Source organism: Erpetoichthys calabaricus, chromosome 17 (assembly GCF_900747795.2).
Source record: "Erpetoichthys calabaricus chromosome 17, fErpCal1.3, whole genome shotgun sequence".
NCBI lineage: Eukaryota > Metazoa > Chordata > Cladistia > Polypteriformes > Polypteridae > Erpetoichthys > Erpetoichthys calabaricus.
In genome coordinates this window covers 483,723-509,944 of record NC_041410.2, presented here as the reverse complement: position 1 = coordinate 509,944, position 26,222 = coordinate 483,723, and the positions used below count along the sequence as shown (strand labels likewise).

At 47.9% G+C, this 26,222-nt stretch overlaps 1 protein-coding gene across 5 annotated transcripts in view; it reads left to right on the top strand.

The window, feature by feature from the left end:
- gramd1a (GRAM domain containing 1A) overlaps positions 1–26,222 on the top strand; it is a 109,358-nt gene that overhangs the window by 46,471 nt on the left and 36,665 nt on the right. For all 5 annotated transcript variants that reach the window (XM_051920804.1, XM_051920803.1, XM_028823445.2 and 2 more), the window contains exons 2-8: positions 15,685–15,931; positions 16,022–16,042; positions 19,725–19,812; positions 20,876–20,979; positions 21,261–21,356; positions 24,624–24,704; positions 25,568–25,674. In XM_051920804.1, coding sequence (XP_051776764.1) covers positions 15,685–15,931; positions 16,022–16,042; positions 19,725–19,812; positions 20,876–20,979; positions 21,261–21,356; positions 24,624–24,704; positions 25,568–25,674 — 744 coding nt within the window. The remainder of the gene's footprint in view (positions 1–15,684; positions 15,932–16,021; positions 16,043–19,724; positions 19,813–20,875; positions 20,980–21,260; positions 21,357–24,623; positions 24,705–25,567; positions 25,675–26,222) is intronic.

Genomic DNA, 26,222 nt, shown 5'->3' with positions numbered 1-26,222 from the left:
GACTGCTCCTCCACATTACGACTGGTGGGTAGACGCTGACGGCCACACCCAGGGGGTTATGACCTTAAATAAACGGTGGCCACCAGCCTCCTGTCACCTGAGCGTGCATCTTTCAAGACTTGTGACCTGCCATCGGATTGCACAGCCCATGTCCTTTTATTAAACGTCATCAGCACATTCTACAGCAGTGGCCTACTGTGTGGATCTGAGTGTGGCCGTTACTTTGGGAGGGTCACCCACACCAGCCACGAGATGACTGTGCCCCCCTGACACTTTCATTAGGTAACAGTCAGCTTGTTGTGCCGTTCAGTCAATTATTTATGCCGCCGTTCTGTTCTCCATCACTCCCACTTAAATATTCAACGAGCCTTGTGTTAATATTTTAAGGGTGCTGAGGCTCCATTTGAATCCTCCACGTGTGAGCAGGAGGCCATCTTGGCTGAAGAATCCAAACTCTCATCCCTCTGCTGCTTGAGAGGCGGCCTACAAAGTCTCTGTGTTTCCATAAGGCTGCACCCTAGCGGCCCTCGTAATTCGTCTCGTCAGAGACCCCCTTTTATTCTTTGTGTGTAGAGGGTACAGGCTGACTGGCTGCTGGGCACATACCCTTCTTAACCGTTTCCTTAGATTTGTTAGGGGGGTTCATTTGAGGTGCGGATTTCAAACGGACCCCTCCACAGCCCCTTGGGTCTTCACTTGAAGTGTAATGCGATACAATTTATTTTGACAGAGCCCAGAATCACACAAGAAGTGCCACAGTGGACTTTAACAGGCCCTTCCTTTTGACAGCCCCCCAGCCCTGACTCTCGAGCTTTGTGGAAATAAATGGCAGAGACTTTGTGTTGGCAGAGTGCGAGTCCTGCACATGTGACGGGCGCTGGTCTCTGGCACAAGTATTTATGAATTACTGACCAATGCAAACTCCCTGGACTTGTCTGAAGAGAGGCCTGCAGGTGCTCTCGTCTTCTGCCTTTGAGAACTGTGATCATCACACACTCTGACGAGTTCACATCCACGCACAACACGAGTGGCCTTTGACTTTGTGTGAAGAGCTAACTTGGTGTGCATTGAGATGACACGACAGACACATCTTACAAAGACGTTCTCATCGGGCCTGCAGTGAAGCTCTGGCCTGAACCTGCCACTCATCGCCGCGAGTACAACCTCCTGACCACCAAGTGAGAAGGCCCACCACGCTCCATGGATTACTGGGGAGCCCTTCACTCGCTGCGCACTTTATTTAAGGGGCACTTTACACTCAATGACTCATAATGACGAAGTGAAGGTGTGTTTTCAGAAACGTAATAAAAGTGAAATCTCGTATTGCTAGAAGACCCTCTGCTGTTGTGTTCAGGTGCCATTTCCTTTTAATTCTCCTTGAGATGTTTCTAGAACTTGACTGAAGTCCCCCATTTGGAATAGCACATGTGTCCCTGTGTATGTAAGGTCCCACAATTCTAGGAACCCTCTGTAGACGTCCGCCTAGATCAGATTGTGGTGCGGTACGGATCTGGACAAGGGGGTCAAACTTCTTCAAAAGCTCCGAGTGTTCCCAGGAGCCCAGTATCCTTAAGAATCATGAGATGGAAGAAGCTTGGAACCTCCAGGACTCTTCCTTGACTCATGCATGTGACTAACTGAGCTGAAGGGCCTTGGACAGGGAGGTGACCGAGAACCCAATCATCACTCTGACAGAGCGTCAAAAGTCCTCTGATGAGCGGGAGAACCTATTAGAAGGGCAACCATCTCGGCAGCGCACCGTTAATCAGACACTTCTGGTAGAGCAGCTGGAAGGAAGCCACTCTTGCCAAATGGCATTTAAAGCACACGAGGAAGAAGGTTCTCTGGTCTGATGACCCCAAAAGTGAACTGTCTGGGCAGAAGCCCAAGGACTATCACCGTCGAGCAAAGACCAGCGGGCACCTGCCTAGCCCCATCAATAACATGAAGCGCGCCGGAGGCAACATCATGCTATGGGGTGAGGGGCAGGGAATTGAGGGAATGTTCCGAAATCCGAGGGGTCCTTGACAAACACCTGCCGCAGAGTGCACACCACTCTTCAGTGACCCGTAGCCTAACGTCCCAGGCTAGCTGGAGTGTCTGCAGAACAGGACTGGGACTCCAACCCCATAGAACTTTAGTGGAGAGCCCTGAAGACGGCGGTTTACAGACGCAGATTGGGAGAAAGTGCCCACATCCGGGGGTGCAGAGCTTGCATCGATCTGCCCAAGAAGTACTGAAGGGAGGATCTGAAGGCCTCTAGGAAGGAGACATTTCAGTTTTTGATGTTTCGTACATTTTCTAAACTTTCCTGAAAAAACTTTGTCACTTTGTCATTACGGATTATTGAATGTAGATTGATGGGCAAAAGTAGGAAATGTGTGAATTTAAAATAAAAAGTGTGCAGAAAGTGAGGGGCTCTGAAGGCTTTGTGATTCCACTGCGTGTGTGTTGGCTTCACAGTTTTGTACTTTGTGTCATTTGCTCATCACGTTGGTTAGTTAAATTCGCACAGCTCCTCCCGTGTTGATTGTGTAATTCCTGTAGAGGTGGCACAGGCCTCCTCTGGAGAACGTCTTGACGTACACAGCGACTTTCCATAGTGTCACATTCTGTCACTTCATTAATGTACCTGCTTTAGTGGCATTAAACATTTGAAGTAAAAGTCAATTAAAATGTCACTTGTGCCATCCTCTCTGGGCTCGTACCCTTCATGTGCGGCATGTTGAAAATGTGGCAAAGTCCCGACGTGAGAAACAGAAGCCAAAGTAAGCACAGCAAGCTGGTACAAGCAGGAGATGCATTCTCAAACTATCTGAGGTTATCCTGGGTGGGGATGATGGGTGCTGTCCTGGCAACAGCGGGTATGAGGCAGGAACCAACCTGGGTGGGACACAGGCAACCACAGCGGGCTTGTCGGCACATTACATTATCAAACTCACTTTATACAATGTGGGGCCTAGTCTTGTGTGGGTGTGTGTGTGTGTGTGTGATGTCTTAGATGTGTGCTTCAGCGTCAGTAGCTGTGCAACATCATTAAGAACTCGAGTGACGCGCTGGCTGTGGATAAATGACAATGAACTGTAATCGTTTGTTCTTAATTATGTATCATACAGTCCCAGATAACGGCCGACTGCTCCATTGGCACATTAAGAAGACCAAAGATACTGTGTGTTGGCATCTGGGGTGGCACAGTGCCTACTAATACTCCTCCATAGATGATTGGCCCGCAGTTCGATTCTGCTCTGTCTGGAGTTTGCATGCTCTGAGGGGTTTTCTCCTTGTACCCCTCGTTTTACATCCCACTGCTGCCCAGGTTAAAACTCTGTGAGAAATCGGGTCATGCATTCGCCCAGTTAGACAAGGTGGTGACACCCATGGTACTAAAAGGGGCTGACTAGTGGCGGAAGGTTGAGAATCCCCAGCTGTAGCGAAAACAAGGAAGCGTGTGGCCCAGGTGCACCCTGGGGGGACACGGTTGACGAGCTGGTCTGGGAACAAAGGCCCTTTGTGTTTGTGTGCTTCTGCATAATGCAGGCGGGCGGGCGGGCGTTTGAATGGAGCACAGCTGCTGCCAGCCAGGTTGTGTGGTGATCAGCAGCCGCTGCGCCCTCGCCCTCGCCCTGCGCTGGTGTTTCACACCTGTTGTGTGCAGCCGCTTAGGTCAGACAGCAGAATAAAGACCGTGATTATTTTTTAATTGGATCATGTTGGATTTTTGTTTAATGTAAAGCCTTCATTGTCCCAGTTTCTGCGGCGTCGGCTGACCCTTGACTTTGCGTAAAGCCACAGAGATATTCAGGTTTTGCTTCGTCAACTCCTTTGTCCTCTTTCAGCTGTCGCTTTTGCTGATTGGCAGAGGTGTTTGATGCCCATTGTGCCAGCGGCTCCAGTACAGAAGCTGAAATCACCATTGGTGTTGGCAGGACGACTTGTTGGCAGGCTGCTACTTCCCTGCTCGGGTCCCGTAAGGCCGTCTGTGACGTGTAGGGAGCCCACAAGGCCTTGCCACATCCTGTCTGATCCTCTCAAGTCTTTGTGCCCATCTTCATTCTGACCGTTTTTTAGGAGAGTTGAAAGGCAGATGAAGAGAAATGATGAAGGAAAAGCACAAGATGGCCCAAAGAGAGAGTTCTTTCAGTATTTTATTAGCAAAAGTATGGACAAGAAGGAGGTGAAGTGAAAATTCAAATATACAGGCCATGAAATGGCAAGTGCCCAAAAGTTTGAGCTTTACACGTGTGAAGAAGTCCATGACTTCCCAGCAGCAACAGGGGACCACCAAAGACGGAAGACCTGAGTGACTGTGGAGGGAGAAGTGCTGCTTGGATTAGAAAGGCTGAAATCCAACAAAGTGCCAGGAGACGGGGGCGAGTGCGGATACAAACGCTTGGTGCCCATTGTAGGGAAATCTGTGGAATCTCCTGGAAAGTACTGGAAGCCGGCAGATGATGATATCTCATTATACTTATAACAAGTAAGAAGATGTCAGCCTACAGTCCGGTGCTTCACAGGCTTGGTCCGCTTGTTTGAAAGTCGGTGCCTTTTTACTTTCTTTATTTGCTGTCACAGTTTTGTTACATTTATTTGTGACAGTGAATCGAATTCAGACTGTGGATGTAATTATACGTCCTAGCAGGGCACATCAGATGTTTGTTAATACCAGTGTCATGTGTCTGAAGTTGCTTTCGTAGACGGCAGGTCTTGGCTCAGTGGTGACGTGATGCTCATCTCTCGGTGTGGTGATGAACTGTCTTCACTCAAAGTCCTCGAAATGTCGTTTGGCAAAAGTGCCTGCCATCCAGCTGCCCCAACGTAAAACATTAATTGATGGCGTACCTCTAAGCTTGGGCGTCCGTCTGTCCAATGGGTTCTCCCACCTCATCGGAGGACTTCAGTTAGGGTGACCATTGAGCTCTTGGTAAGCGTAATGTGCAGCAAAGTGAAATAAATAATGTAGATGGAGCAGGAGTGTGCGTGAACAGTCGTCAAGGGCTCAGACGGGGAGCTCGTGTTTCACTAATAGAATGGAATTCTGGAAGGAAGCGACAGAAGGATTTGATCAGAAAGGTGCAGATGGTGTGTATGTAGGAGTGTGTGCTATCTATCTATCTGTCTATGCTATCTAAGATAGATTTTTATAGTGCCTTTCACTCTATGTACGCTCATTATCTTGTTTTAATAATGTGCAAGCTGATATTATCAAGTATGTCACTCACTTTGCAAAAAGCAATCAAAAACACGCCCTGAGAATCCACACCTTCACTGTCACCTAACTGGATTGACTACTGTGTGTGTGCACAGCGAGCACGAAGGCCTGCACAGTCTGCAGGTAGCCACCGCGCCAGGGGACAACACAGCCTCGCAATCCATGTCGTTCGATTCATCATCGTCATCATCACTCGCCTGGAGCTGGTTTGGCTTTGTAAAGACTGATGTTGCTTCAAAGATGGCAGTCTGCACACTGTGTCATAAATCGGTTGCCGTTAAAGACGACTCAAAAGTGAACTTGGTTCCTCATCTGCAACCTGACCACCGCATGGAATATGAAGAATACGGAAAGCTTGAGGAGTCCACTGTCCACGACCGGTCTCAATCACCCAAGGTACAAGCACAAAAACACACTCGTCAAACTTTAGCAGAAAAAGTGGCGTACGTCAAGGAAATGGTTTACTCTCACTTTGATCTCACTAACACTTTGATTTGAAAGTTTCTGTTCTTTTACTTCAGTTTGAAGTCCATTAGTAAGACTGGTTTTTCTTAAGTGTCCTTTCCATTCACTTCATTAGTAAGCTACCGTTCAGATCAGCAAGTCTTCTACAGACACTTCTTTAAGAAGATGACAAGTATTGTCTAATTATCGTTCTCGTCAGTCAGCCAGGAAATCCTGAGAGATCACTTTCTGCCCCTGTGTGTAGGTTGATTTTTAGGTTGATGTGCCCGCTCTCTCTAAGACTGCACATGTAAGGCCAGAAGTGAGAAGTAAGGCAGCTGTGCGCTTGTGCCAACAACATTGGGCATCATCAGGGCGAATGTGTTGACATGTGGTGCACACACAGCCCGGCCTGCCACTCGGTTTGTGATGGAGAGATTCAGAATTGTTAGAAGAAATGTGAATGTGCATAAAGAAATTGATACAACGGAATGAAAGGGGGGGCGGGGGGGGGGGGGGGGGGGGGGGGGGGGGTTTGTCGGTTGGTATTCCAGTATGGTGCAGGACAGGAACTGCGCAGTGAGGAGTCACCCTGGCAGAGGGTGTGTTGGTGCCTGCTTATGTGGCCATTCTTGGGTAAATGGACTGCCAGCATGGTGGGGTTCTGGGGGCTACTAGCAGGGGCACTCATAAGGATGAAGAAAGAGTGCCTTTACCTGGTGGGAGTGTGCCTACAAGGGGACAGTATCCGGAGCCCCCAATAAAAGGACAGTGAGAGACAGGTGACAGCAGGGGAGCCATAACCGCATGTGTGGCGCTCTGCTATACGTTATGGCGGCCTGGCTAGGTGGGGTTTGCCTAACCCTTAGGGTGGGATCAGGAGTTGTGGCTGAAAAGCCCCTTGAAGATGACGAGACCTTGACTGATAGGAGGAACGAGACTGGCAGAAGATGGGAAGCTTGGTGGTCTCAGAGTTGTTGAAAGTAGCTCGTGGTCGGGTGTTACGTAAAGGAGAAGCTTGAAAGTAGAATTAAAGAAATGGGCTTCCTCCGTATTCTGCAGCTCGTGACCACTGGCGTGAGGGTCTGCTGAACTGGAGAAGAGCTGCTGACTGTTGCAGGCTTGTGGGGTCTTTCTTGTCACCTGTGCGCAGTCCAGTGAATCTCTTAGTTGCCTGGCTGATGCCCCTCCTGCTGCACACTGCCACTCTCTTATCTCTGAGAATTAACATTAAACATCGGCGGGTTTGAAGTGCCCCGATTCGCTTCTCCTTTGTCGTTTTTCCTCCATTTGCTGAGTCAAGGCTTTCTCATTCTATTTAGACTGCTGACTCACGCCTGGCCTGAAAGCCCCTTCCGTGAGGTACAGTCTAGTAGTGAGCTTGACGGCCGCAGGATGTCAGATTGTGGAGCTTTGACTGATGGGAAGAAGGCAGGCAGACATGGAGAGAAGGGGGGAAGAGCGAGACGGAGCCTTGAGGTAAAGCTTGTGCCAGGCGTCCGGAGGCCTACAGACGTGTCCGATTTTCTCTGATGTTGGGGTGGCACTGTGGTTCGTGTTGCCACCTCATGGATTCAAAGTCTGTGTCAAGCCTGCCAGAGCGAGTCTGTGTTTGTGTCAGGCCCTCGTCCCCGGGACCCTGTGTGTGTTTTAGATCACCTGTGCTTTGTAACTCGGCGTGGTAATCGGCTCCTGAGCAGTGCCTGTGACAGCACACGTGTGTCAGACTGTCATTGTCCTCCTCGGTGTTCATGTAGCTACACTGCTGGCTTGAGAGCACCCCCTTCAGCTCATCAGATGTCACCACTTGACAGAGCTGGCATCGCTCCAGTGAGGGGACAGTGGACTGGCTGTGTGGCTCTTCACTTAGAGTTTATGGCCATCACCCCACAGCCGTTCACCAGATACGAAGTCACATCAAGGTCCTCCTGTGGGAGAGAGCCGAGCTCCTGGGCACCGTGTGTGACAGAACTCCTGCACCGAATGGTGTGAGCTCCCGAGTCCTGCCTGGCTGTGGCTTCACGGGCTTGGTGACGACGTCCTCTTGTCGGAGTGACTTTGGCCAAGTGCAGTTCAATGTGAGTGGCAGTTCAGCAGTACTGGGCATGTGCTGTATATGTGACTGAAATGCTGAGTGACCTCCATCAGTGATGGCGCAGCAAAGGAGAGCATCAAGGACCTAAGTTTTTTACAAAGCAAAGGTGCAGATCAGGTCTGTACCGGGGTGGGGCTTCACCGTCTGGTGGTCTTGAAGGTCTGCCGAGAGGCCCGAACTGACGCCACCTGGCCACCTTGCATGTGTTTGCGTTCTTCCGTATTTCTTCAGATCACATTCCCTCTTGGCTGAACTTCAGGCCGTGCTTTATTTTAAGGGTCCTATGAATATGTGACTAGGAGAGAAGACCATCACGCATAACGGCCACAACATCTTCAACGGATGTCTGAAAGTACAGCATGTTTGAGTAAAGGTGAAGTCAGGAAGGTGTGAGAGAACCTGCCCGGACACAACCAAACGGACACCGGCAGTTCTTAAAAAACACACACAAGTCCAAATCCCGCACACACACACAGTGTTCCCAACGCCACAACACCCTTCCTCATTCCTTTCAGTGTCCGTGGGCCCCCTCTCTTCGTCCTGCTCCCGACTGTAGGAAGGCGGCCCCTTTTCTGTTCACCCAGACGTCCTCAGGTGCTTGATGATGTTCTTCCGGCGGCACTTCCTGGTGTGCAGAAGCACTCTGGGTGTCGCTGGGAGGACCTTCCCAGGTGTGGCGGAAGTGCAGACCTCCCAGGTTTTATGAGACTTGGGGCCCCCATGGGTTTGTGCCTCCTTGCTCCGTCCCCGTGGTCCCCTGCTTATCCAGGGCGGTTGCCCCCTCGCGGCCCGAGAAACGTTCAGACTGCCTCCCAGTCCTTCCAGGCGTCCCGGCTGGGTCTGGCCCCCAGCCTCCTGCCACAAAGGCAAGAAGCTGAGGGGGCCAAGAGGACAAATGGCAGAAAAAGGAAGGAGCCGGGGTCCTCAGAAGAGGAGGCATGGAGGAAGATGGAGAGGGAACAGCGAATGGTTAAGCTTGGTGGACCTTGGAGGTGTTGAGATGTTACGTAAATGAGAAATTCGCTAGCGAGTGTTGGGCTCTAAAAGAAGTGGGCCTTCTCCATAATCTGCAGGTCCTGGTCTACTGGTGGTGGTCCGGCTTGTACAGTGGGAGAGATGAATCCAGGAACTGGTGAAAGTTGTATGTTTATTGGGGCTTTAATGAGTCCAGTGACATTCTTACGTCAACGTGCTAATCCGAGTTTAGCGAGTAGATTTGTAAGGCACTATATAGTCGACAGACCAGTAGACGGGGTCCTTGTAGTTCTGTGTGGAGAGTCCAGTAGAACTGATGCTGGCAACTGCTAATCAACATGGAACACGTCACCTCCAGTTTAAAAAGTGAGGATCTTATTTAAGGAGTGCGTCGCTACCTGCAGGGAATGCGGGTTTAGGAGCTGCGTTTTTTGTATTTAAAGCAGGTGTGAGTGTGCGCATGAGAGTGTGTGCGTGGGTGTGGGTGTGTGTGCGCGTATTTTATTTAAACACGTCACTGCAAACAATAGCTGAGAAATTTATGAAAGGTTCCGAGTTCTGCTTCTGAAAATTAATCGTGACAGAGACACAGTTGGCCATTTAGGGAATCAAACAGTGGCCTGTAGACGGTGAAGACGATGACATCACTGGAGCACAGCAACAGCATGGTTGTGTATCAAGTGGGCACACCAGCAGTGCCACATGGCAAATGGCCTCTGATAAATACTTAGAAAGTGAGCGTTTTGATGGTGTCTGAAGGAGAATGAACAAAGGAAAGGCACAATATAAGGGGACAGGCACAAGTGATGGCACGACATTGTTCTGATTGCAGGTCACCGATGAAGAGACCTGCTCGAAAATGAGACTTAATGGGCCCAGTGCAAAGCAAGTGTGCCCCTCACATGTGATGAGTGTCCCGATAAATATGAGAAGCAGGCGCCAACTGGATTGCTGTCTTCATCCCACCCTTTTGAGTGTTTTGCTCTTCATCTCTTCTTTTTCTGCCTCTCACGTTCACAATGCGTCATCTTCCGATTGCCGTAACCCCTTCTCATTTGCATGCCCCACCCCCTAATTGTCTTCTGCCTGCAAGAAGTAAACGTCCAATTAGAAACAGTCATCCGCCTCCTGAAGTGCTCTGATTTGCCGAGCTGGTTGAGGACTAGGAGTCGCTACGTACAAACATACAGAGGAACTGATGTGTGATTGCATGTCGGTGACATCCAGGAGCTTGGCGGGGCTGCCTGTTGAAGACCACCGGGTTGAGAGCCCCCTGCGTCAGAGCACCAGCCGGAGAGCTTTCCTGTTTCCCAGTTTCTGGTATTTAGTTTTGGATGGTGGAAGGGGCTTTCTAAGTGCAGGCCAGCTATGCCATTTTGAGGTCTGTGTGTGCAGTCATGATGTGTACCTGTTCCAGCAGAGCTGTCACCATACCTGCTGACGTCTGAAGTGACCATCGGAAGAGCAGCCTGCTGCAGTGTTGTCTGCGAGGTATGACACGGCGTCACGGTTCACGGTCAGGCCGAATGTCGAGTGCCTTCAGGTGCCAGCTGGAGGAGTTTGTCTTGAGGTGTGTCCTTTACGTGAATAAGCAAAGTCAACTTCAGGCCTCTAATGTCACCTCATTTTAAACTTCTAGCACTTGTCTCTGATAATCTTCGGAGTTCCTTACTCTCATAAAACAAACGAAAAAAACGAATTAAGAAAAAGACAAAAGACAATGGTGGGGCAACTTTTTTGTAGTCCTTTTGTTTTTTCACATAGGAGACCCTGTTATCCAAAGCAATGTACACAGCACGTACCCGGGCCCCCTGCCCAGCTATCATTCCTGCCTTGTGCCTGGTGATTGCTGGGCATGCAGCAGCTCCCATGCCACCCTGCCCTGAGTAAGCAGCTTAAGAAGATAGATGGATGGGCAACAAGCAACAGACGTGTTGTACTGAAGGTCAGCCTAAGGCTTGATGACAACTCACTGTCAAAGAAAATGGATGGCAGCAGAACGGTGGGAGGCCTGAGCAGCCAGCACCCTTCACATCGTCAAACCAAACTCTGTAAGGCTGCACACTCAAACTAACGGAACTAGAAGGGGGGGCGTTTTTCAAATTGGCCAATTGCTGCTAGCCTGCTATTGACTGCATACCCCCCCCCCCCCCCCCCCCCCCCGTTCACTAATTGGCTGCTCACAATGTGGCTCTTAACTTTAAAAGGCGTCCGTGAGCTGAAGAGAATGTGGGTGCACGTCAGAGAATTGATGCTAAGTGGGGACGATGACCTGGGACCACTCGGGGTAACCAGTGAGCGGGTATCCATGGAGGCGGCTGGGTTAAAAGGCAAGAACCTGATGGATTTGAATGCATGCTTTTGTAAAGAAATTAAAGGAATATCGCACACCTAGAAATGACTGTTTGGCTATCGGTTCTTCACCTCACTTCATGGAGAACGTTTGTGTGCCGCAGTGTGGGCCAGCGGTGGTCCAGGACTGCACGACAGCAGGTGCGTTCAAGGGGGCTCTATGTGCACTGTAGGATGCGCCGCTCCCCTCACTCGCTGAGTCCGCACGACGCTCATCTTTTGGATGATTTATTAACCCGTTCAGTGCTGTAGGCGGAGTGGTGGCTCTGGCATTTACACCAGAAGTGACTCCGCTCCATTGGGCCCCCAAGTAAGGCCCTTAACCTGCCATTGCTCCGTCCTGAGTGTGACATTAATCTGCGCTCAGCCCTGCAAGCAGCTCCGCCAACTAGCAGGGAACACCTGAGGGTCGATGGCAGGATTGGCACTCCAGCCACCATAAAGAACCTAACGCTGTTGCAGTGCGCTGCACTGGGCTCTCAATCCGGATGGGTGATCGGCGCACACTGCCAGCCTCCTCCACGTTGGGCACATGTGACGGGATACCTGGCCTGCCATGGATTATGCAACACGAGTAATGTACGATTTGTTTTTCCATTGATGTTTTAATGGTGTTTGCTGTTGTTGGGCGCTGCGTTTCTCCCAAAGGCCCCTATCGAGTTTCACTTTTTTTTTCTCACACATCACTACAAACAGCAACAGGGCTCGTGACAGAGAGCAATGCTCCTGGGTGGGTGGAGCGGACATGCCGAAAATCAAAGAAGGGGTCGACAGAATCCTTTAACTTGATGTCTGCAGATGGCGCCCCCCCCAGTCAATCAAACTCAAAAAGAAGAAGTGCACAGGTAAAGCAATTTATAGAAATTGAAAGGGAACTAAAATATAACAGCGGCAAGTGTCACTACACAAGGAAAAAAGAAAGAAAACGGAACTGGCAGGGATTTCATAATAATGGGATAAAAAACACTAACTACTGGACAAATGAATAAATAAAAAAGAGAAACAAACGGGAAACGTCACCCAAAATGGAGCATCTGCAGGACATCCATCCATCCATTATCCAACCCGCTATACCCTAACACAGGGTCACGGGGGGTCTGCTGGAGCCAATCCCAGCCAACACAGGGCGCAAGGCAGGAAACAAACCCCGGGCAGGGCGCCAGCCCACCGCAGCTCTGCAGGACATTAAACTCTAAATCCATCTGTCAAGTTTAATGTGTGTCCAGGCCCTCGGAGCAATCTGATTGGTCAGTTTGGTGTGTGACGTACGAGGAGGAGTAAAGGTGACTACCAGGTGACGGGAGGCGAGAAGGTCACCTCAGACAGTGACGGGCAGCGCAGATGCAGAGGAAGTTCATGATTCTGATTTGACAGGAACTGTGGCTAGTGAGCAGTACAGTGATCCCTCACTATATCGCGCTTCGCCTTTCGCGGCTTCACTCTATCGCAGATTTTATATGTAAGCATATTTAAATATATATCGCAGATTTTTCGCTGCTTCGCGGGTTTCTGCGGACAGTGGGTCTTTTAATTTCTGGTACATGCTTCCTCAGTTGGTTTGCCCAGTTGATTTCCTACAAGGGACGCTATTGGCAGATGGCTGAGAAGCTACCCAACTTACTTTTCTCTCTCTCTCTTGTGCTGACTTTCTCTGATCCTGACGTAGGGGGTGTGAGCAGGGGGGCTGTTCGCACACCTAGACGATACGGACGCTCGTCTAAAAATGCTGAAAGATTATCTTCACGTTGCTCCCTTCTGTGCAGCTGCTTCCTGAAGCGACATGCTGCACGGTGCTTTGCATACTTAAAAGCTCGAAGGGCACGTATTGATTTTTGACTGTTTGTTTTTCTCTCTCTCTCTCTCTCTCTCTCTCCCTGCTCCTGACGGAGGGGGTGTGAGCTGCCGCCTTCAACAGCTTTGTGCTGCGGTGCTTCGCATACTTAAAAGCCAAACAGCCCTATTGATTTGTTTGCTTTTCTCTATCTTTCTGACAGTCTGTGCTCCTGACGCGCACTCCTTTGAAGAGGAAGATATGTTTGCATTCTTTTAATTGTGAGACGGAACTGTCATCTCTGTCTTGTCATGGAGCACAGTTTAAACTTTTGAAAAAGAGACAAATGTTTGTTTGCAGTGTTTGAATAACGTTCCTGTCTCTCTACAACCTCCTGTGTTTCTGCGCAAATCTGTGACCCAAGCATGACAATATAAAAATAACCATATAAACGTATGGTTTCTACTTCGCGGATTTTCTTATTTCGCGGGTGGCTCTGGAACGCAACCCGCGTGATGGAGGAGGGATTACTATAAACGAGATATTAGACATGCGTTAAATACCCAGCAGGCCAGAGAATTGACACACACAACCATAAAAACACAAACCATGTATACAGTCGCTGTTGGGACCGACGTGCCGTGTGTGTGAAGCGGAGTCCGCACTCGTCCGCACGCCTTGGCTGTCCAGCGTTCAATGCGGTGTCTCTGTGGCCGCAGTGCTAAAGTTTCGACTTTGATCAGCCAGTTTCTCTGCTGGGCACTGTGCTCTCGTTTGCCCACGGCTCTTCTCTGGTGCAGTGGTCCACTTTTTAAGGTGTACCGGGGCTCGAAATCTTCTCGCAGTTTGTCAGAATCGTAGTGTGGGCTTGCTTGATTTGTGGACAGGCATCCCACTCACTCTGTGTGCTTGGCACTTGTCCAGCATTTTTGAACTTCTCAATCCATTTGTAGACCCTCTGCTGTGGTGAAATGCCACCTCCATGTTGGTACTGGTGTCTGGCACACCTTCATCTCCTGAAGAGCAGATCTCTGCTCTGCCATTTCCTTTAGTGCCGACAGAGAGCAGTGCGGCCATGTTTACTCCTAGAACTAGAAAAAGAAAACCTGACCAATGGAGGACCAACCTTTAGCACTGCGGCCACAGACATGCCACTTGTGCACGGAGAGCGTCTGCAGCCAATCCAAAGTAGTTTGACATCAGCTTGGGGGAACACGAGTGACAAGACAAGGGGACAGAATTGATCACTACAAGTGCAGAGCTCCGAACAAAATACAAGCGAGTGACAATTCATGGGTTATAAAAACTGAACCGCTGATATCAGTGGGACACAAGTTCACTTAATTTGATTTCATGTGAAAGCACAATCTGAAGTGAAACTGATTTCATTTCGGCCTTATGCAAGGACACCAAATAAATAAATAAATGTGCAAAAACAAACCCAGAACATGTTGGTGGCGCTCAATGTCTGAATGTTCATTCTGGTGCATCAGAATAGTTTGTTAAAAAGAGCAAAAAGAAAAATAATCCAAAAGCTGCCACTCTCTGAAGGAATACTACAGCTTAGAGAACCTTTAAAAGGCATCGCTCACACACACACACACACACAGTCACATGATCGCGCACGCCTGAACGTCTGCTCCAGTTTCCAGATGGTTCCGTCTGTTCTGAATAAAGTTAGTGCTGTGGGCTTCTTATTGCTTGGGGCTGGCGAGGCTCTGCTTTGAGCGTTGGTCATGCCACTGGCTGCTTGTGTGTCTGCCCAGGCGTGTTTGGACACAGGTGTAGAATTATTCGTAAATGCCAGGCTGAAAGACATTTCCTGGGTTCACCTTTGATGGCCAGCTGCCCCCTGCCCCACTGAGGATACTGGAGCACAGTCGAGTGCCCTTCCTGATGCCAGCCTCTTGAAATAGGCCAGAGATGTTACTAAACTGCAGGTCATGGGGTCACGATACACATACTAACAATCTGAAACCTGCTCAATCCGGTTCATGGGGTCAGAGGGCGCAGCCTAATCCTGGGAGTATCCAGTGAAAGGTAGGATCTGACTCTGGATTGGGCACCAGTCAGACACTGGACGTGTGCCAATCACTGGGATGAAAACCAGAATACCCAGAGTTGGGGTCTTGTAGGTCAAAATGGACCTTCACACAGAAGGCAACACCCCGATGTGGGGCTTTGACCAAAGACATTGGAGGCGTGCGACCGCAGCGCTAACCCCTGTGCCCCCTCAGAAGCATACGTGCTTTTGTTTAAATTGGTATTTTAGATTTGTTCTTTATTCAACTAAGTTCTATATTACAGTCTGGTGGTGAGACACAACTTGGAAGTTCTCTCCACTTACAGGTCGGACATTTTCAAAACTGCACCTCTGAAAGCCGTGCATACCAAAGGAGTTTGGTTTGTTTTTTTGGCCCATTCGGGGGTCCAGATCAGATCCTGGCATTGCCTGATATGGTTTTGCCACTCTGTTTTATTTCCACCTTTTGGTTGCTTTCTGGACATCTTTAGTCCCAGACCAGGTCTCCAAAAAGTTAGAAATCTAAAAATCTCAGAGGAGGAGTACCAGCCATCTGAAGTCGAGCAGAACTCCCCAGATAAAGTCCAGGAGAAGCTCAGAGGGTCCAGACAAGGCCAAGCATTTTGTGAAGAGGTTTATTTGGTACAGGAAAATGGATGGGCGGTCTTACTAATGACGTCTTATTGGCCAGGATTGATGTGACACTCGTGATGGTGACAACGTTCTCCTCAGCAGGCCTTGTTGTATGTGCTGCTCTGATACGTCCCCATTGACTGATTGGCTGACTTCTTCTTGTTTTCTTTCTCGTTTTGCAGTACGGCCAGTAACTCTCCGCGCAGCACTCCTAGCAGCTCCCCAGCTGTGCGTAAACGCCTGCTCCCATCGGGGTCCTCATCCCGCTCCTGTGACGGGGAGAGCAGCAGCATCACCATGGTGGAGAAGGGTTCGGACAGCTCTTCAGAAAAGGGGTCTGCAACGCCACCGGTTCAGCCTCCTGGCTCTTCCAACAGCACTCCGTCCAGCTACCCGCTGTCTGCTCGCAACTTTGCACGCAATGCCAAGGTAGGGCACGGCACAGATGTGAAGTCGCTCTGTACGGAGACCCTTGCACCCCCTGATAAGTAACCCACCTGCTTGTTTTGTCTTTTCCAGAAGATGCAGAGCTGGTACAATGTAAGTACACGTTTGGCCGCCTTTGATGTCTTGTCTTTCACTGCCTAAGATCCACGCCTTTCATGGCCCAGCATTTGTTTCTTTTTCTTAACCTGCTCTGTCAGCTCTGAATTCTCATCATTGGTGAGTTTTCTGCTAATGTGCAGTGCCTGAAAACTTTGTGTAAGCACTTCTGGGCCATCCTGTCTCCAAACGTGTTACCTCGGAGGTTACAAACCCCACATATTTGTTTTCCTGTGGCATGAGAAGCTGGATCTTCAGTTTGCTTTTTGTACTCTTGCTACTGTTTGCTGGGCATACTTCCATGGCTGTTGGTGTCAACACGTCTTGTAGGGTGTGACGCGTATACTCTTTGTTCACTCTTCTCTTATGCCTGCAGCTGTAATACTAAGTCAGTCGTTCTTCCACAATGACATTTAATTATTCGTTTGAAGAGCATTCTGAGGTGAGGTGAGGTGAGGCTTGACGTCTTTATGCCCTCCATTTAGTTAAGACTCCCTAACGCGGACTACAGGGCATTCAGGTCTGTGGCCATCCTACTAAAAGAGAAGGTGAGCTCTGGGTGATACTCTGCTGCCATGGCTCTCTGTCTGGAGTCCAAATGCTCACTTCATTGCCCCATGGACATGAAGTCAAGTGTTCCATTTGGGGCTCCTGACTCCTCAAGGCATTGTAGCTTACCTGGGAGGGTGCAAAAATGAGGAGGAGGAGTTGTGCTGCAGAATAGTTTGGTGGAAAATATCTATCTATATATATATATATATATATATATATATATATATATATATATATATATATAATTCACTAAGCCGCCAGTGAGCAAGACACCCATGGAGCACGCAGGACGGAGCCACGCCCACCAACTCTAAGACCATTGGATACGACGACAACTCGCAGAGCCACGCCCACCAACTCGGACGCAGCAACTCACAAAACACGGCGTCATTCGCGTTCATCTCTGCTACACTCCACGTGCACCTGTGAGCCACGTTGACTTTTCATTATTCTTTTCGGTTACGACGCACGACCGCGTCCACCATCGCAAACTGTTTTACACGCCATGGTCTTAGAGTTGGTGGGCAGGTCTCCGTGAGTTGCTCTTGCGAGCGGGCACATGACCAGGCGGTGTGTATGCTTCGAGTGCGAGGGTGGACGCGACAGAACCATCTAAGAAAAATCATGTTTGTCGCAGATGTGAATCGCTGTATGCAGCGTGTAAAACAGTTTGTTTGTCGCGGATGTGAATCACTGAATGAGCGTACGACGGCGGTCCTCCAATTGTCAGTCACGGACAATTGTATGTTGCCCTCTCCAGAGTTCCATCTTTTCATTCACCTACAGTCGTATCCTCAAACCCACCCTATTTGGACAACTGTGTCTTTCAGGAAGTGTTTACCCATTAATACATAATTATGTGGCGTATGCTATGCCGCGGGTTGACTAGTATTCAAATATTATACGATGGTATGTTTGTCTAGGAATGTAAAATTCCAAAGGAGTTGCTATGATGCCACAGTGGTTAGAACTTCTGAATTGTGTGGAAAGCCCTAAAGAATTCCCGACTGTAACACCCCGTTTTGTCCGCACATAGAATTGTGAACACACAAAGATAAATGTCATGGAGACGAAACGTATGCCCATGTAGACGGAGAGACAGAGTCACAGAAGCAGCAGCCTGCACACTTCCACTCGCTCCACCATGGTGCTGGGCCTGTTTGAATTTTGACTGCCTTTGATCATCACTTGCCTTTTAAAAGGAGTCTTTGAAAGCTCGATGGCTATCACTTTGTCTGGCTGTTACAGAAGCTAAATAAACTCCTAAGAATCATCACTTTAGTGTAACAAACAAACAGGATGGGATGATGTCAGATGTTTCTTAGAATCAGACAGACATATCAGTCGTTTGGTTTCAGTCCACCAGAATGGTTTCCACTTATTGTTAATCTCTACTTTTGAAATATCAGATGTGGTCAAATCACCACTCGAGTAGCTTCCCCAAAGTGCATTCTTCGCTGTTGCTCTTCATCAGATTGGTTCTGTTGACTCCTGTAAAGATGTGTCAAGATGGTGAGGCCTGAGGTGTAAGTCCTGAGAATCGCTCTGGCTGAGCCACTTTAACCAAACGACTAAGGCAGTCCGGCCCCCTGTTGATAAAAGTAATGCTAAGCAGAAGCAGCTTTGCCTTTCTCCCAGAGCAGGGATCTGCTTTATTTATTTATTTATTTATTTATTTATTTATTTATTTATTTATGTGCTTAAATGACATTGAAGTGCAGCTGTCCGTTTATATGGATATGCATTCTCATAATGTCACCCTGTCATGCCTGCCTTGGAGTGACTGTGACTTGGTGGCATGTTGTACAACTTACCGATATGTACACCAAGGTTTGACGCCTGAAAGTAGTGAAATAAAGGGAGACTCCCTCAGACCCCTACTTGTCACGCTTTTTGCCAGCCATGGCTCTATAAGTTAACTGGTGTGTACTCGCATGAACGTGACCAGACAGGCACCCCACGTTAGCTCATTCTGCCATTCACTCATTTTCTACAGTTGCTTATTTACAGCACAGCATTGCCGGCTACCAGAGCCTAAACTGGCAGGGAGTGACCCTGAATGCCCACTCAGAGACACAGCCATGAAAATCAAGATGAGTTAAGAAGCAGGCTGTCCTCTCCAGCTCTAACGATCTGCCCTGGCCTGGCGCCGCATAAAAGATCCCATCGGTATCCACTGAAATGTGTGGCATACTGGATGTGCTCACCGCATGTCCTGGTGCACCCCAAACCAGTTCTCTGTCTGCTCCCTGCATGGAGACTGAGGTAGACCATAGTCACTCATCCCTGAGTATAATCCCAGTTTGCCTTTAGACTGGCTCTGAATGGCAGAAAATGTTAGCAGCTGGAGGGCCTTCCTTTCAGGAGTTTGTTTTTCTGTCATCTTTACCATCTTAAGGTAATCGGGTGTCTTTGAGGAAGAGGAGAGTGTCCAGCTTGTCTGATTGTGCCCACATCGAGAACTTGGCTAATCCCGTTCAGTCACGGTATTGGGGATAGATTGTACTTCTTGAAATCTGACTCTTCATGTTGACTGTGATTGAGGTTGGTGGGAAGGAAGCAAACCAACTGGTAGAACAGTGGGACCTCCTGACGGCCAAAATCATGCAATGAGCTCGGCCTTCGGGCACGAATGGCATCCAATTGGGCCGCTGAGCTGGTCTGCACCCAGAATGATCATGTCCTACTATTGACCGATGGAGTGAGTGCAGACGTGATGAAGACGAAGCTGTGTTACCTCTCGATGCCCTTCAGTGCAGACTGTGCATGATGGGTAATAGTACTGTGAAACATTTGACTATTTATTGTAAGAAAGATTTGCTTTCTGGATATGTTCATTATAAATGTTCACAAACAAGGGACATAGGAGGAGAAATAAAACCAAACGTAAAGCAAATCAGGATCAGAGTATTGGCCCTAAAAAAGCAAATGATGGATATTTCTGACATACACCCAGCAATTCATAGCTAAATATTACATCATGTCTGACCGTGCAGCGCTGGAGATTAGCGGCACATGAGTGAGCTTTCCGTTGGGGTCTGGGTGCTGAGGGGTGTCTAGTAGTGCTCTGGGTGGGCTCTCCGCTCGGTGACACGCGTGGCTCATCTCTCATCTTCCTCCTCTATAGCAGGTGCTCAGCCCCACCTACAAACAGCGCAATGAGGACTTCAGGAAGTTGTTTAAGAAGTTACCAGACACCGAGCGCCTTATAGTCGGTGAGTCCTGCCTCTTCGAGACATTTCTGCTTTTTCTTTCCGTTTAAGGAGTCTTGTATTGTCATTTTTTTTTGGTTCCCATTGTATGTCTTACCTGGCAGTGCTTTACGGTCATGACAGTCATTGTGGGTTTCCTTTGGCCTTTGACATCTTCACGCCAGTGAAGTCAGCAAGACGCGTGTGTTTTGTGAAAGCACACAGAACTACAGCACAGCTCTAGTCCAAGCCACCCTGTTAAAAATGACAGCTTCTCGACTGATGGACAGCACCTGAAAAAGTAATCCTACCGGGGACTGAGCCACATTACCCAAGTGCCCGGTGACATGCCTGCCCTGCATGTGTCACTCTTTGCTTTTAAGGAAGACCCTTCTAGTGAGCCACCGCTGACCCTCATTCTTGGTCTGCCGATGTGCTACTTAGGGTGGCCTGCTATTGCCACAGAGCTGCTAATCCGTGTGAATCTTTAATCACAGCCAACTCCATTTCGTTGGAGTCTGTTGTCAACTCTGAAGTGTTACATGGCGTCACCTTGATAGCCTACTGTGACATGCTGTCATTAGAAGTCACCCTAAACTTTCTAGAAGGTAATGTAGTGAGAAGTCAAGCAAAATGTCACCTTTTATTAGCTAACTGAAAAGATTACAATATGCAGTCTGGCCTGAAGAAGGTGCCTGAGGTGCCACGAACGCTGGCGTATTGTAATCTTTGTAGTGAGCCAATTCAAGGGGTCAATTTGCTTGACTTCTCATTGCATCCATAATGGCTAACACACTACAACACCCTAGTCCATGGTTAGGAGCACACGCTGATTGTCATGTGGTGGGTGCGACAATGCACTAACCAACTCAGGATCCCAGATTGGGACTCGAGTGTAGCCATGCAAGAGCCACGTGACACCTCGGCACCACACAAGTTCAGATGGAATGGAACCAATTAGTGCTCTAAGGAATTGAAAAAAGTGAGGAATTAATAAGGAATAATGGACAGAACAGAAAGCTGAGTTTGTTTGCAGGTTGTTTTCTTTTTTTAATGAGGCCTGTCATCTTTGTTCTTCTCTTCAAAGATTACTCCTGCGCACTTCAGAAAGACATTCTCCTGCAGGGCCGCCTTTATCTGTCGGAAAATTGGATCTGTTTCTACAGCAACATCTTCCGCTGGGAAACCACTGTGAGTGCAAGGGTTGGCAGGGGGGCATTCATTGCCATTTTTATTGTGTGTGTGTGTCTTCGCTACACACACTTATTTTCAGTGCTACTTTTTATTTAGCATACTGTGAATGCCTTTGGCTTTGTTATCCTATTCCAGTTTAAGGAGGCTAGAAAATGGATGGATGGCCTAACTGTGAGGTTTCTTGTTGCTTTTCAGGTTCTGTGGGTCTCGCTGTGTGTTTTCATGCATTCTCTGTTTAATTGTAATTTCCTGTAATGCGTTTCGTTTGCCAATTCCAGATTACCATCCAGCTGAAGGATGTGACGTCCCTTACCAAGGAGAAGACTGCCAAGCTCATTCCCAATGCCATCCAGATTTGTACAGATCAGGACAAGGTGAAAGAGCAGTTTAAGAATACGCTGTAATGCTGTGCTTGAAAAACAAACTGAAATGCACTGAAAGATTTGAGAAAGTAGGTCATAGCGAGGGGGGTACAACAAAAGTCATTTGAAAGTCGAAACTGGAAGAAAGGAAATCCAGAGACTGGCTTACAAAATATCACAGTTCTGGGGTTTTCTCAGACATTATAAAGTCTAAACGTTTTATAAAATTAAAAAACCCTTCATTTACATTCCGTTAAATTGCTTGCCAGCATGCCGTACACTTCCTGCTCCCCTTTTGTATCCAAAGCTGTCTGGATGCGTGTTTGCACTGCTAATTCCCAATCATCAGCACTTGGATAAAATTCAGGGAGCAAACTCCACAGCAAAGGGAAAATTAAACAGAAAAGATCAGAAGAAGTGTAAGTTTTTAAGTTACGGCAAAGAATACAGCTGTTTATGAATTCTGAAACATTTGTAGGCCAGATAACTAAACATCCAATCACTTAAAAGGAAGAATGACACACCGATTGTGAAAGTGGCTGGAGTGAAATGCTGCAGTCACAGGATGTCCCAGGACTGAACTTGAATTACACGGTAAAGCTGAATCAGCAGTCCTGGGAAACGGACAACTTTGGGGCCATAATGACAGTCTGCTGGTGTACTGTGTGTGTGTGTGTGTGACTGCTACGGTGTCACCTGCTCGATGGCATCTGTCACAGACAATGAGATGATCTGTCATCAGATGGGCCATCCAGTGACCTGAGATGCTGTAACCACTCACGTCAGCCTCATGTGCTCAGTTGTCATGGCATACTTTAATGCTGTCCTCCACTGTTCTTCTCTAGAAGTTAATGTTGATCCAGGAAGGCAGACTGACCGACTTTGACCTTCTCAAAAGTGAGGTTGATGTTGACCACTCTAACAACCCAGGTGATGATGAAGGAGTTTTAAAGACCATCAGCAACTCTCCCAAGTTAAAGCCGTTCACCCCGTCGGTGTCATTTGACACCTGAGCCCCTCTGAGCTTTTCAAGTCCATGGTCAGCTGCTTGCTTTCTGACCATCTCTCCTTCAGTTAGAGCTTCAGCTTCTTCTCCACGGACCATTTAGGTGGCTAATGGTTTAGCAAATAGCTGCGCACTCCACAGGCTGAATCATGAAGCCATTGCTAATAAGCTGCAATAAACAGATGTCTCCGATTTGATCTAACATATGTAAGCAGTTACATTGCTTTTGTGGTGTAGACAAATTAAAAGTCTATTGCCAATACAAAAGCTCTCTGGCTTTGTTAATTACTTGTCTAGTGACAATATATTACTGTATATAATCTGTTTGGCAGGCCAGCCAGAGTGATGTTAAATGCATAAAACGATTGTGTGCCACTTTACTCCATGTCTTAGCTTTAATTACTGTTATTATATGTGAGAGTAAGTTGTGCATTTCTGACGTCTCGCCACTTCTGAGTGTGATGCGAGGCTCCTAAGTTATTGACATGTCTGAATACCTGCCATTATTTCTGTTTGGTCCTGTTATGGAAACTGAGGTAACAGGATGGAACATCTGCCTTAGGGACAGCAGGACTTTCCAACATTGAAACTTCCAGCTTCCTGTGAAAAATCAAAAACCTTTTATTAATCTGATCCCTCGGCTCCCAGGACCTTCTAGATGTCTGTCCCTGGGACAAGAGCAGAACCAGTACATGAGAAGACGTCGCCGAATTTTACAGACTGCAACAGGCCGTTCAGCCCAACGAAACCTGTCAGTCCTACTCGCCTAATGTCTCCCAAATAACATCAAGTCGCGTTTTGAAGGCCTCAAAGTCCTACTCGGTCCCTCACTACATGGTCGCTCATGTCATGTGTCTTGGATTGTCTGTGTAAAGAAGGACTTTCTAATGTTTGTACAGCATTTACCGTTAACCAGTTTCCATCTGCGCCCCCATTTTCTTGTTGCATTTGTTTTAAGTAACCACTAGGATTGGGCCTCTTCTATCGTTCTTTGTAACTCATAATTTGCAGTCATGGATTCGGCCTAGCTGAACTTTCTTGGACTTTTCCTGGCATTGTTGAGTATTTTTCTAATATGGAGACGGAGGACGGCACACAGTACTCCAGGTGAGGCCTCACTACTGAATTGTATAGCTTGAGTATGACCTCCCTTGGCGTGTGCTGCACACATATAACGTAACCTTGGATGTGGACAGTAACCGGTCACCCAGGTCCTTCTCATAAGGGGTACTTTCAGGTTTCAGACCCCTCATTGTGTATGCAAATCTAACTTTTTACTTCCTAAATGTAATACTTACATTAAATTTGGTCTGCCACAACAATGCCCCTATCTGCCCAGGTCCTCCTGTAATTCTTCATCTGTAGTTATGATGCCATATTTAAACTTGTTATTTGTATGCTTTTCAGGATCATTTGTGCACATATTGTGACCTGTAGGGGGCATCTCTCTCTGATCCCCAAAACCCCAGACACAACTGTACAGACACCAGTTCTGGGTTCAACAGCCCTTTTATTTGAACCAATACCTTTTACAGGTTAAAAGGATTTCTTCCTGCACACAGTACACCATTTGTTGTCTTCCTATTCTCTCATCTCCCAACTCGCCTGGGTGAGACAGAGTGCTGGATGTAAGACAACTTCCAGTGCAGCAACATTGCACCCAATAAGCACTTCTGGGTCAGGCCAAATCTCCCGAAAACGAGTGTCCTCTCCCTACAGCGCCCTCTGGTGGAACCAAAGGACCCCAACAGGGCTACCCCGAACTTGTGTGTGTCCGAACTAGAGCTGTACCTGAGGAACACTGCCACCTAGTGCACTGGGGAAGCAGTCGGCCTCCGCCAAAGCAGCTTACAGCACCTCAGTGGCAGACCAGGCTGACTACTGAATTCTCAAAGTTAAAGTAAAGGCCGAGTCTGCGACACATAATGAGTTTGGAGCTCCAGATCCCAATCCCACTTTACTTACAGTTTATTTTCATTGAGGTTTTAAATTCTTTGGTATCTTTTCCTTGTTACCCACTTGACTGTCTGTGAGCCGTACTGAATATTCGTGCAGGTTAAATGATAAAATCTCCTTGAAAAGCAGACTTGCAGTCCATGTATGTGCAGTAAGTAGTTACTCCTGTACACCCCCCTGTCTAGACCAAGCTTTTAAAATCTGTCCGTCATTTCCATATGGCTGAAATTTTTGTAAACTTTGACATAACGTTACAATTTTCAGACGGTGTGATTTTAAGATGCATCCTGGTGACATTTCTGATCTGATTGTTGCAGCATTTCTTCACCTCATTCGGAGCCAGAGACCGCAGTTACCTGCTGATCTTCAGACTATGGCAGAATGCGCTCTTGGAAAAGGTGAGGCCTTTTGTACTTTAAATTTACACATTGCCAAGACTTGTCATTCATAACAGAGCCACGTCCATAACGCCTGGCACAGGGTGCTGGAAAATGAATGTAAATGAGAAGGCTGAAGAAGGCCGCAGTAATGACGGAGCCCCAAAAAAGACTGTTTGGGAGTTTCACACTGGAGCAAAACTGGTAACTGGTCATTGGCTTATTTCACAGCAAACACAAGCGACACCTACAAGTTGTACCTTGCTGAAGGAAGTGATGATTATGGCTAGAGTGGCAGGATCAGGGAGGAGCGGGTCATTACGGAGTATGTAGGGCAAAGCAAACTGGCTATTGGTTAAGTGAGATCAGAGGCCACAAACGTGCCAGTTGAGTCTGCAGTCGTCCTACACCGAATGTTTGTTTATTTCTCCTAAGTGAGTAAATCGGCACATTCAGGACCAGAGAGTTTCCATTAGAGTGAGCTGCAGTTGATCTTGAGCCTGATGATCATACAATGAAACGTACAGAACAACTGAAACTTAACGTGTCTGGGAAAGCCGCAGGTGGATCTAGCAGATAGCTAATTGACAAACATTTCCACATCTCACAGATTGCATACAACTGTAACCCAGTGATACCAGTAACGTATACCACCAAGTTATTCTCAGACAGGCTGTGCGGCTCAAAGCAGTTGACTTATATTTAAGCTAAACGGTACTGAAAAGGAGCCAAGTGGTCTTCTCCACAGACTTGACAAATAAAATTGCAGAAATCCTGTCTGAGGCTCGTTGATGACCCCGACGCCTGTGCTTCACCCATGTTTTTGCAGTTCTGCTTGTGATCCATTTCTTTCTGATTTAAGCTGCTGTGTTTTACCTTTACAGCCCCTGTCCCCAAAAGAGTTATGGCACATTGTCCACCAATGCTATGGCACGGAGCTGGGCCTTACCAGTGAGGATGAAGATTATGTTTCACCTACTGATCAGATCATGTAAGTTTCCTAGTTTTAATCCACTTTTTACATTTCATGGTCATGTGGGGCTGCAGAATATCCCATCAATGTTTGGCCGAGTCACAAATCAGCTGTGACTGGGATGCTAGTTCCTTCCACAGCATAAGGCCCCCCATTCACTCATGTAGGGCCTGTCTAGTTGTACCATGTTGGCATGTGCAAAGAATGAGCACCTGGAGAAACCCACGTTGTCAAAGCGAGACCCTGGGAGCTCATCGCTGCGCCTCGGCACTTTCTTCTGGTTAGTAATATTTAGTGCTTGGCTTTCTTTTTGACGTATGGATTGCCCAGTCTTAGAGCAAATTACACCTTCTCTGCATCCTGTAGAACTGAAGCCAAGAATTTAACGGTTCAGAGGGCTGAATGGCTGAGCTATGCAACCTTCAAGAACAAATTGATTTAGAAAGGAACATAAACACACACCTTTCTGCTTCACTGAAGCGCCACTCACCAGTGAGATGACACACATGCCATTGAATTTTCGCTCTTTTCATTCGCACTTGATTAAAGGGGACGCTGTATGCTTT